This window comes from Bos mutus, chromosome 1 (genome assembly GCF_027580195.1).
Source record: "Bos mutus isolate GX-2022 chromosome 1, NWIPB_WYAK_1.1, whole genome shotgun sequence".
Taxonomy (NCBI): Eukaryota; Metazoa; Chordata; class Mammalia; order Artiodactyla; family Bovidae; genus Bos; species Bos mutus.
The window spans coordinates 76,401,350-76,412,818 of record NC_091617.1 but is presented as its reverse complement, the minus strand read 5'-3'; the positions used below and the strand labels follow the sequence as shown (position 1 = coordinate 76,412,818).

At 43.8% G+C, this 11,469-nt stretch overlaps 1 protein-coding gene across 1 annotated transcript in view; it reads right to left on the bottom strand.

Annotated features, from left to right (window-relative positions):
- Window positions 1-2,446: 2,446 nt before the first annotated feature.
- Window positions 2,447-11,469, bottom strand: part of P3H2 (prolyl 3-hydroxylase 2) — a 177,736-nt gene continuing 168,713 nt past the window's right edge. Inside the window, exons 14-15 of the mRNA XM_005897670.3 lie at window positions 11,177-11,317; window positions 2,447-3,487 (exon numbers count right to left, since the gene is read on the bottom strand). Coding sequence (XP_005897732.2) covers window positions 3,395-3,487; window positions 11,177-11,317 — 234 coding nt within the window. The 3' untranslated portion in view covers window positions 2,447-3,394. The remainder of the gene's footprint in view (window positions 3,488-11,176; window positions 11,318-11,469) is intronic.

Genomic DNA, 11,469 nt, shown 5'->3' with positions numbered 1-11,469 from the left:
TTGCAACCACATTCAATCCTTCTCCAAGGAGAGAAGGGGGAAATATGCCTTCACACATCAACGGGAAAATAAGAAAGGAGGAAAAGTTTAGGTTTGATAAAAATCTAACTCTGTTCTTTACATGAATGTACAATTTCAGAGTAGGCATGCCTGGAAGCAAACACGCTGGCACTTGTTTTCCTTCCTGTTCAAAAGGCTGCTTCTGCCTCAGACCTGCACCCTCTAAGCCCAGTGGGCATAGGCTCTGACTTCACTTCACTGCTCTCCGTTTCCTCATCTGCCAAACGGGCCTCATAATCTGGACTCCGAACACTTCCTGGGGTTTCTAGTGTAAGAACCCGTCCTGTGTCTTGAGCATTCAATCCAACAATACGGGAGAAAACAGAAGCTTTGTAATATCTTGGGCGTTTTACACACAGGAGAGTCCTTAGGGTGAGATAGTTCCCAGTGAGACAGAGATGAAGAGTCCTAGACTTGGAGTCATAAAAACTGGGCTTTTAGCCTGGGCTGTCTCAAGCACATATAGCACTTTTAAGGGAATTCGAGAAAGACATCACTTCTGAACACAGTCCTGCAGGTCCTAACTGAACTACAGGTCCATCCATGGACTGATGACCAAGTACCACCTTTGGCCAAAGAGAAAAAGTTACCCATCTTCTAGAGGATGCTGCCCTGGGCCAGGATTCTCGTACAACTCAATTCAGAAGCCCCAGCTCTTCCTGCTTGAATTCTGCAACCACACAATCATTTTCTCAACTTCTGAGCCTCAGTTTCCTCCCAGACAGAAAGACAGAATTGAATTGCAATTTCTACAGCCTCCTTTAGCTCTGAAAACTTAAGAAATTCTAATGAGCTTTCCCATCCTTCTACACAAGGGGCCAGACATCACATAGAAAGTGATTTCTAAGCTCAGTCCTCTACAAAATCATCTGATGACACTCGCTAATATTTGAATGAAATTATGCGTGGTTTGATGTGAGGCAGATTAGAACACAAATGCCTGAGTGTCTACGTGACGTCCCAAGTAGAGAACCCAACCCTGGTAGCCTGCACAACAGGAATAACAGCTCTGTGTTGTCAGGGGTGGTACAAGATGGGGATTTACCATGACGCCCATCTCCTGAGGCCTCTGCTCACTGCCTGCGGGACTGAAAGGCAGACTCGGTCCTGGAGTCCTGGCCTCTCCCAGAGCACCGGGAGCACCCAGGAAGCAAGGACCGCATTGAGCCAAAGATGGTTTTCTTTGTTGATGCCTTGTTGCCAGAAAACAGAAATTAGATCCTTGGCCAGAACCTCCTATTAGCAAATCTGAGCGTCAGCAAACATTTCTCAGTAAAGCAGCAGACAAATAGCAACCTCCTGTTCCAAAGCTTAGGGAATTTCAGACCTAAAATTAGGTTCCGGGTTTTAAAATCACATACACACACAATGAACCCATACACAATTCTCCAAATGTTAGTAGAAGTAAATTTGGTATTTGTGAATGTTTCTAAAATCAGAGTTTTAGGTTTGTTTTCTTTTGACTTTGTTTTGTATTTAGATCAAGAGGGACGGTTTCTGGGAACAATTACTGGCAATGATGTCATTTTCAGAGGAGACTGAAGCCCAGAAAGGGAATGAGACTAGCTCCGGGTCACACAGCAGAGCATATTTGATCGGGATGGGATTATAATCTAATGCTCTTTCCACTCCCCCAACCAGAGGGTTGGGTGAAAAACAGATGGCACACAAATCATTATGACTCAATTTTTCAGTCTCAAAGGATGAATGTTCTTACCACTACCCAAGATCATAAATGGCAGAAAGTTACTGTGATTTTTATCAATTTTTTAATAATGATTGAATATATTGTTGCTATTTTTAAAAAGTATTTATTTGGCTGTGCCAGGTCTTCATTACAGCGGGTGGGATCTTTGATTTTCACTGCAGTATGTTGCAGACTTTCTTGAAGAACTCTTAGTACAGGATCTTAGTTGCAACATGTGGGATCTAGTTCCCTGACCAGGGATGGAACTTGGGTCTGCTGCATTGGGAGCATTCTTAGCCCCTGAACCACCAGATAAGTCCCTAGAAAATGTTTTTATCTGTTGGTTTTCTTAAGGGCTACAGCCTCTACCACTGCCCATCAAAGAGTCAGGTGATCTCCCCTGGCTTAGTGGAGCAGACTCTCTCAGCTAGAATAACCCCATTCCCCACCCCCGCAAAACACTGTCTTGGTAGTATTTTCCTTAGAACCAGCATCAAGGACCCCAGATATTCTCTGGATTAACATCTTTTTGCTAACCATCCCTGTTTCTTCAGAAGGAATGCTCATACCTTCCTTGCAGCCCCAAGCCCCTGCCAACAAAATGAACCATGATCCAATATTATCCCTGGGTGGTCCCCAAAGCTCCTGTTTGGATTACCTGGAGATAAACCAAACATTTGGGAGAAGAAAAACAAATGCTGGATATTAAAACAAGCCTCCCTTTATTAAACAAATCAGATACAAACACTAAAATCCATGAGCTGGAGAGCACCATAGGTGGGGGAAGGGGTAGAAGGGGCTCAAAATACACTCAGATGAAGAGTGGAATCAACCAGAAATCCATTTTTTCTCCCTGAAGAACAAAACATCCTTCTCTCGGGCAGTGTAGCATGGTGCCCACATTCAGGTGGGATTAAAGATTTTCTTCCAGAATCGCTGGGATGAAGAACCATTCTACTTCAACCCTTGAAAAACGCTTTTTAAAGACAACACTCCTAGGGCAGTCCTTTCTGGACTAGCGCATAGTGGAGGGTGAATCAAAGCTTCCAGTGTAAGGGTGCTCTATGCTAAAAACACCAGAGTCAAAAACTCCACCCAGGCCTGGGAAGGCTGACCCCTCCGTCTCACAGTCTTCATCAGAGCTGTCCCTTTGCAGAGCCTGGGGGGCCCTCAGGGCAGTGACTTGAAGCAGTTCTGACCTCACCATGGACCCTTCAGAGTCACAGCCATCAGCTCTGGGAAAGACAGTGGCTGAAAGTCACAGAGCCAGAAAGGCCTTCTGAGTCCGATCACATTCTAACTTTAGATCTGGGCATGCATAGGAGTTGTTGTTTCGCCAGGAATGGACTTATTCTTTCTGCTTGAATTTTAGGATCTGCAGCAAATGAAGTCTGTGTGTGTGCGTGTGCGCGCGCACATGCGCACGCACAGTGGGGAAGGGGTGACTGGGCTTTGAAAGACAATCTGCTGAGAAAACCAAGACAGACAGACAGACTGAGGCAAAGAAAGCATCCTTAGGCACAGAAGGGAGATTTGCTGATTCATATTAACCTGTTAATTTATACCGTGGCTCTGTACAAAAATAAAAAAGTTCTCATAAGATTAACAATTTAAATAAATATTTGATAGAGACTCTTTTTCTCATTTTTATAGCTCATCTTTGGGATTGATATTCAGTTCGTGCTTCCCTTGCTGTTCCTGATCCAGGATTGCGATCACTTCATCCGCCTGTATTCGCTCCTGTAAAAAAAGACAATATAAACATTGCTGTTACAAGCGATGCCAGTGCCAGATGCTCCCCCAACATTTCCAGGTATCATCTGTACATGAATGGATGCTAAATCCAGCTAAAGATGTAGCCTCATTCTATCCCTATCCAGGTGCCTTCTCCTGACTTCCCTGTATACTCAGCAATTACCTTCCAAGACTACTCTCTTGTCAAGAAATCTTATATAGTCAACTGCAACTTCCATTTCTAACTTGTGGTCCCACAGACATCTCCAACTCAGTTCTCCAGCTCAGTTGTCAAGCTGAATTCTACAGCTTCTCCCCTGCAGAGCTACTCTGTCCTCTTCACAGAATTCCTCTCTCAGTTAAGACCATCACGACTTCCACATTCACCCCAAAGCCTGATGATAGTTTCTTGGATCTGATATACCACCGAGTCCTCTCTGTTCTGCCCCTTGTTTCTGACCCTTTCTTTTCAGTGCACGTACTGTTGCCTTAGAGGGACCAGAGATCAAATTGCCAGCATCCGCTGGATCATTGAAAAAGCAAGAGAGTTCCAGAAAAAACATCTATTTCTGCTTTATTGACTATGCCAAAGCCTTTGACTATGTGGATCACAATAAACTGTGGAAATATCTGAAAGAGATGGGAATACCAGACCACCTGACCTGCCTCTTGAGAAACCTGTATGCAGGTCAGGAAACAACAGTTAGAACTGGACATAGAACAACAGACTGGTTCCAAATAGGAAAAGGAGTACGTCAAGGCTGTATATTGTCACCCTGCTTATTTAACGTATATGCAGAGTACATCATGAGAAACACTGGGCTGGAAGAAGCACAAGCTGGAATCAAGATTGCTGGGAGAAATATCAATAACCTCAGATACGCAGATGACACCACCCTTATGGCAGAAAGTGAAGAGAAACTCAAAAGCCTCTTGATGAAAGTGAAAGAGGAGAGTAAAAAGTTGGCTTAAAGCTCAACATTCAGAAAACGAAGATCATGGCATCTGGTCCCATCACTTCATGGGAAATAGATGGGGAAACAGTGGAAACATTGTCAGACTTTATATTTTGGGCTCCAGAATCACTGCAGATGGTGACTGCAGCCATGAAATTAAAAGACACTTACTCCTTGGAAGGAAAGTTATGACCAACCTAGATAGCATATTCAAAAGCAGAGACATTTCTTTGCCAACAAAGGTCCGTCTAGTCAAGGCTATGGTTTTTCCAGTAGTCATGTATGGATGTGAGAGTTGGAGTGTGAAGAAAGCTGAGCGCCGAAGAATTGATGCTTTTGAACTGTGGTGTTGGAGAAGACTCCTGAGAGTCCCTTGGACTGCAAGGAGATCCAACCAGTCCATCCTAAAGGAGGTCGGTCCTGGGTGTTCATTGGAAGGACTGATATTGAAGCTGAAAACTCCAGTACTTTGGCCACCTGATGTGAAGAGCTGACTCATTGGAAAAGAACCTGATGCTGGGAGGGATTGAGGGCAGGAGGAGAAGGGGACGACAGAGGATGAGATGGTTGGATGGCATCACTGACTTGATGGACATGAGTTTGAATAGACTCTGGGAGCTGGTGATGGACAGGGAGGCCTGGTGTGCTGCAGTCCATGGGGTCATAGAGTTGGACACAACTGAGCGACTGAACTGAACTGAACTGTTACCTTAGTTTAGGCCAGTGTTTCTCAAGCGTGGCCCTGCTGACATTTTAGAGCAAATAATAACTCTTTGTTGGTGGGGGGTGGAGAGGTGTCCTGTGCATTGAGGGTATTTAGCAGCATCTCTGGCTCTGCCTACTGCAGGTAGCCAGTGGCAACCAAGTCCAGGTTGTGACAACCAAAAAAACTCTAAATGTTGCCAATTGCACAGCAGCAGGAAAAATCGCTCCTGCTTGAGGACCCTGTTGTCTCTTAACTTAATTGCTGTGGTAGCTTTCAAACTGATCTGTGTCACATCCCCTCCCACACGCTCCTATTGGACCCTCTGCACTGGAATCATGGCCACTTGCCTTTCCAGCTCACTGCTCACAGCCCTTGCATGGGTTCCCATTGCTGGACGCTCTGGGTCCACCTTTCTTGATGTGCTTGTAAGGACTTGGATTTCTCTTTCTTCTTCAGTTCACCTTGTCTTCTCCTTTCACCTTGCCTCACACTCCACCTTCCTGACTTACCTTGAGATCTCTGGATACCGCGCTTTGCGAAGGCCTTCCTCATCCTAGTCTAGGTTGAGTGTCCCTAGGATTTAAGCACTGCTTCCATCACGTCCTGTGTTTCTCTTACTGCTCCCCCACCATTGACCCAGTTGGCCTACTTCCAAATGACATCTCCAGTCCCCCACATCTTTTCACCTTCTTTTCTATGACGCTGGTCTATGATATGTTAGCTACGGCAGTCTTTCCTATCCTGTAATTCTCAGGATCGGGGGAGGCAGGGGAAAGGGGAAGGGACATGGCTTCTTTCCCATTGGGCAGGTCAAAAATTTTGTTCGGATTTTTTTCTATGCCTTTTTACAGAATACATTGGAAGAGAATTCATATTTCCTGAACAACTCATCAAGTCTAACTGCTGCCTGTTCTGTGTTCTCCCTTCAGCCCATTCTCTACCTCACATACCATGTTCTGGTCACCTTGGCTTTTTTTGCTTCTTGACCATTCTGTGCTCCTTCTCATCTTTGGGCCTTTGCAACCTCTTCTCCCTGGAACACTCCTCCCAAGACCTTTATCACTGTTGGCTTCTTCCTTTCTTTGGCTGGAGAGGCCTCTCACACTTTGCTACCCCCTCCTTTTTACTTTAAAATCAGCTGTCTTATTTTCTTTCCCATACATACCTTCTCACTACCTGAAAATCCTTCAACTGTTTATTCTTTATTTATGTGCTGTCTTTTTCCACTAGAAGTTAAGCTCCAGGAAAACAGGGAATCTTGTCATTTGGGGGGCACTGTTCTATTTTCTGTGCCCAGAAAAGCAACTAACATTTAGCAGGATGGCTCAGTGGTAAAGAATTGGCCTGCGATGCAGGAGACACAGGAGACACAGGTCCTATCCCTGGTTTGGGAAGACCCCCTGGAGGAGGACATGTCAACCCATTCCAGTATTTTTGCCTGGAGAACCCCATGGACACAAGAGCCTGGCGGGCTATAGTCCACAGGGTCGCAAAGAGTCAGACATGTCTGAGTGACTGAACACAGCACAGCACAGTATAACAGTTGATGAATAAATACATGGGTAGATGTCTAACATGCCAAAAATGTCTCTCCCTTAAGAAATCATGTTCATCCTTTAAGGCTCCTATTAAATGCCATCTCCTCCATGAAACCTTTGCTGGTTCCCTCTTTCTGTCCCATGAACACCATGCATTTTTGGCTCTAATAATTCTTGCTGAATTTTGCCTTGTGTTTTAATTACTCAGGTCCCTGTATTGTCTCTTCACTTTGACTTCAAGTTCCCTGAAAATAAAAGTTATGCCTATTTGTATCTCCTATAGGTAGTCCCCAGCACAGTTCCCAGCATAGTAAGTTATACAAAGAACTTGATTATTTTATGACTTGATAATAAAATCTCCTTTATTTAAGAGTTTATAATTGAGCGTAATGTTGACAAGGACCAGATATACTAAATAACAGAAAACTAAACAGTTGTCATAATGTCCAAATAAAACACGTGAGTGTGTGTGTGCATGCTCAGTCGTGTCCAACTCTTTGTGACCCCATGGACTATAGACTGCCAGGCTTCTCTGTCCATGGGATTTCCCAGGCAAGAATACTGGAGTGGGTTGCCATTTCCTCCTCCATGGGGTCTTCCCAACCCAGGGATTGAAACTGCATCTCCTGTGTCTCCTGCATTGTAGGCAGATACTTAACTTCTGAGCCACTAGTGAAGCCCCTACATGAGTACTGCTTTATTAATGCAGGGAAAACACCTCGTTGATTAGCAAATTGATGTAGATACAAAATGCTCCGATCTGACCGCACAAGAGACTGTTGCAATTTTGTCTCTCTTGAAAGAAAAGAAGTTTAAAAGAGAGATGGAACTGTCTAACAAGGAATCAAAGCTTCTAATGTTGGGCATCCTTAAGAATTTATGATGCTTAATACTCCTTGAGAATGTAATGCCTTTAAAGTAAACTCTAATGAGCATGTACATCTGCCAGCTCTGATGACATCTTGAAAGGCAGGCTTTCTTTGCTCAGGGATTTAACCTGAAAGGAGGTGCTTAACTCCTGGTTCAAAATTGGGAAAGGAGTACATCAAGGCTGTATGTTGTCATCCTGCTTATTTAACTTATATGCAGAACACATCATGCAAAAAGCCAGGCTGGATGAAGCACAAGCTGGAATCAAGATTTTGGGGAGAAATATCAATAACTTCAGAGATGCAGGTGACACCACCCTTATGGCAGAAAGTGAAGAGGAATTAAAGAGCCTCTTGAGAAGGTGAAAGAGGACAGTGAAAAAGCTGGCTTAAAACCCAACATTCAAATAAACGAAGAGGATGACATCCGGTCCCATCACTTCATGGCAAATAGATGGGGAAACAATAGAAACAGACAGACTTTGTTTTCTTGGGCTCCAAAATCACTGCAGATGGTGACTGCTGCCATGAAATGAAAAAGTTCTTGCTCCTTGGGGGAAAAGCAATGACAAACCTAGACAGTATATGACAAAGCAGAGATATTACTTTGCTGACAAAGGTCCATATGGTCAAAGTTATGGTTTTTCCAGTAGTCATGTAAGGCTGTGAGAGCCGGACAATGAAAAAGGCTGAGTGCCAGAGAATTGATGCCTTTGCACTGTGGTACTGGAAAAGTCTCTTGAGAGCCCCCTGGACTGCAAGGAGATCAAACCAATCAATTCTAAAGGAGATCACCCCTGAATATTCATTGGAAGGACTGATGCTGAAGCTGAAGCTCCAGTACTTTGACCACCTGATGTGAAGAGACAACTCATTTGAAAAGACCCTGATGCTGGGAAAGATTGAAGTAGGAGGAGAAGGGGACAAGAGGATGAGATGGTTGGATGGCATCACCAACTTGATGGACATGAGTTTGAGCAAACTCCAGGAGACGGTAATGGACAGGGAAGTCTGGCATGCTGCAGTCCACGGGGTCGCAAAGTATCAGACACGACTGAGTGACTCAACAATTCAGGGACTTTCAAACTTTGTTACACATTGAAATCATCTGGGAACTTTTAAAACTTCCTACACCTAAATTAGTAAATCTAGGATTTTTAAATGTTGGGGCCATTAATGTCAATAGTGTCAATAAACTAAATGTCAATAGTTTGTAAAGATCCCCAGTTGACTACATTGTGGAGCAAAGTCTGGGAATCATGTCATAGGCAAGATTTTCCTGGTAGCTGTCACAGAAGCTTTGGTCATTTTCTTCTGTGACCACTAGATGTCGCCACAGCCTAGAGACTGGAGGATTTTCCCTAGTACTTTCCATGTTAGGAAGGAAAAAAGAGAACTTTGTGTTATTTGTGTGTGTGTGTGTGTGTGTGTGTGAGTGAGAGAGAGAGAGAGAGAGAGAGAGAGAGAGAGAGAGCTTATTTTGATAGAAACAAATATCTTGAAGGAAAGGCTGAGATACTGAATAATAAAACTGATTAAAAGTTTAACACTACCAATACAATATTGTAATGTAATTAGCCTTCAATTAAAATAAATAAATTTATATTAAAAAAAAAAACAAGAGACAATTCTCCAACAATGTTGTTATCTCCACTGTGTACTCATGTACCTAGATTCTTTAGTCAAGAAGGGGTGATGTGGGGAACACTGGGATTCTGGCCGTGGGGAGGCAAGAGGAGAGAGGAATTAAATGTAAAGGCGACTACTCAGTCCCTTGTGATGTTTTCAGATTTCTCCCTGCCCCGCTCCCTCTGTCAGGATTGTTCTTTCTCTCTTTTGTGCCCAGCTGCCATCCTCTGCTCTTTTATGGTTGCCCGATGCTAACAATCCTGGAGAAGGAAAGGAAAATAGCACTCCAGTATCCCAACCCACTCCAGTGTTCTTGCCTGGAGAATCCCAGGGACAGGGGAGCCTGGTGGGCTGCCGTCTATGGGGTTGCACAGAGTCGGACACGACTGAAGCGACTTAGCAGCAGCAGCAGCAGCAGCATCCTTGCCTGGAAAATCCCATGGACAGAGGCCTGGTGGGCTGCCATCCATGGGGTTGCAAAGAGCTGGGCACAACTGAGCGACCAACACTTTCTGTGTAAGTAAGTCTCCTTTGATATCTCCCTACAAATGCAGATGCTGTTTTCTCCCCATCAGTTTCCTGTGGCCTCTCCAAGCTCCTTGTGGTCAAAGCTCTGCCTTGTTCAATCATGTACCCCTAATGCCCACCTAGTGTAGTTTTCCAAGCACACAGTAGATCTTTTATAAACATTTGTGAAACATGTGACAGAATGTTTAGAAATGAGGCCTAAAAACTGAGTTAGGTTTGGATGGCAAAAGTAATATATAAGAAAGAGAAATTCATTTTAAACTGTTTCTGATGCAATTGGATCCAATTTAGGGATCTAAAGAGGAAAACTGGTTCGCATGCCGGTTTAAAGACTAGAATTTCATAGCTTCATTAAGACTCAAGGCTGGAGGAGACTTTGCAGTCACTTGGTTTAGCCCCTGCCATGAAGATTCAGGTTCAGGCTCAGCTTTCCATGCCAAGAAGTTGCTGAGGCTATGATTAGAGTCATCCAGTGACAAGTAACTCTGTGCTTCCAAAGAAGAGAATTCTACCAAATGGTGGAGTTGGTTTGAAAGTTATTCCTTATGTTGAGCCTAGATATTCCTCCCAGGGGCTGTATCTATAGGATTTAATTCATTCCTCTATAGCTTCATGTGCTGTGCCTGCTAAGTCATTTCAGTCATGTCCAACTCTTTGCGACCTTATGGCCTATAGCCCACTAGGCTCTTCTGTCCATGAGATTTTCCAGGCAAGAATACTGGAGTGGGTTGCTATGCCCTCCACCAGGGGATCCTCCCAACCCAGGGATCAAATCCAGGTCTCTTATGTCTCCTGCATTGGCAGGTGGGTTCTTTACCACGAGTGTCACCTGGGCAGATTTACAAACACTATAACCTCTGCTCCGAACATCCAGAAGGGTGAGATCATAGTCTCTTATCCAGACTAATTGTCCTCAGTCACTTCTAAGACAATAAAAATATTTTAATATTTAACTCAATAGTAGTAAATAATAAATGTTCATGTCCCCTCATTGTCTTTGATAAGTGTTTCATGAATGATTCAGTGAACTTTTTAAGGGTTTGTTGAGACAACAAATCAGTCTTCTTGGTGACCAGTGGAAAATGATTGCTCTTTCCGGATGCTACAATTTGTTAATAAGCTCCGGACTAATTTAGGAGAGTGCTGAATATCACTGAGATGTCTATTTCTTCAAACATTCACTTATAAAAACCCATCTGATCAAGAGCTGCATTCTTAGCCCCTTTTCCTAAAACTTACAGTGCAAAAATCAGATGTGTAATTGCTAAGTCATGGATCTGATTAAGAAAATGTGTTCTTGCTTGGAAAACAGGGCCAGTACTGGAAAGTACTTTTACTTTCCCCCATGATCTCTAAGATTGCTGAAGGGCTATGAATCAGCTCATAAGAATTTTCAGATCAATTAGTTTGTGAAGCAGTTCTATAGGGTGTCTCATTGACTTTCTGAGGGCGAGGGGTCAGAAACTCACCAATTCTCTATAAAGTGGGTCCAAGGTAAACCACAGAGCCACAGCACACCTCTGGCCCTTGGTGACTGCCTTCACCCCATGTGGGTTCTCTCCTCCAGACGAGAAGCTGATCATGCGCCCACACTTTGGTTTTATAGAGGCCTGAGAAAGAAAGTGAAAATATGACTCTCAATTTGAATACTGTGAACATTCCTACAACCCCCCTTCTCTATCCTTCTACTCAATTACTTGAGTCAAGTTTTGTCAAAGAACGATGGAATCCTGGGGCTGAAGAAGACATAGACTGTTTCCAA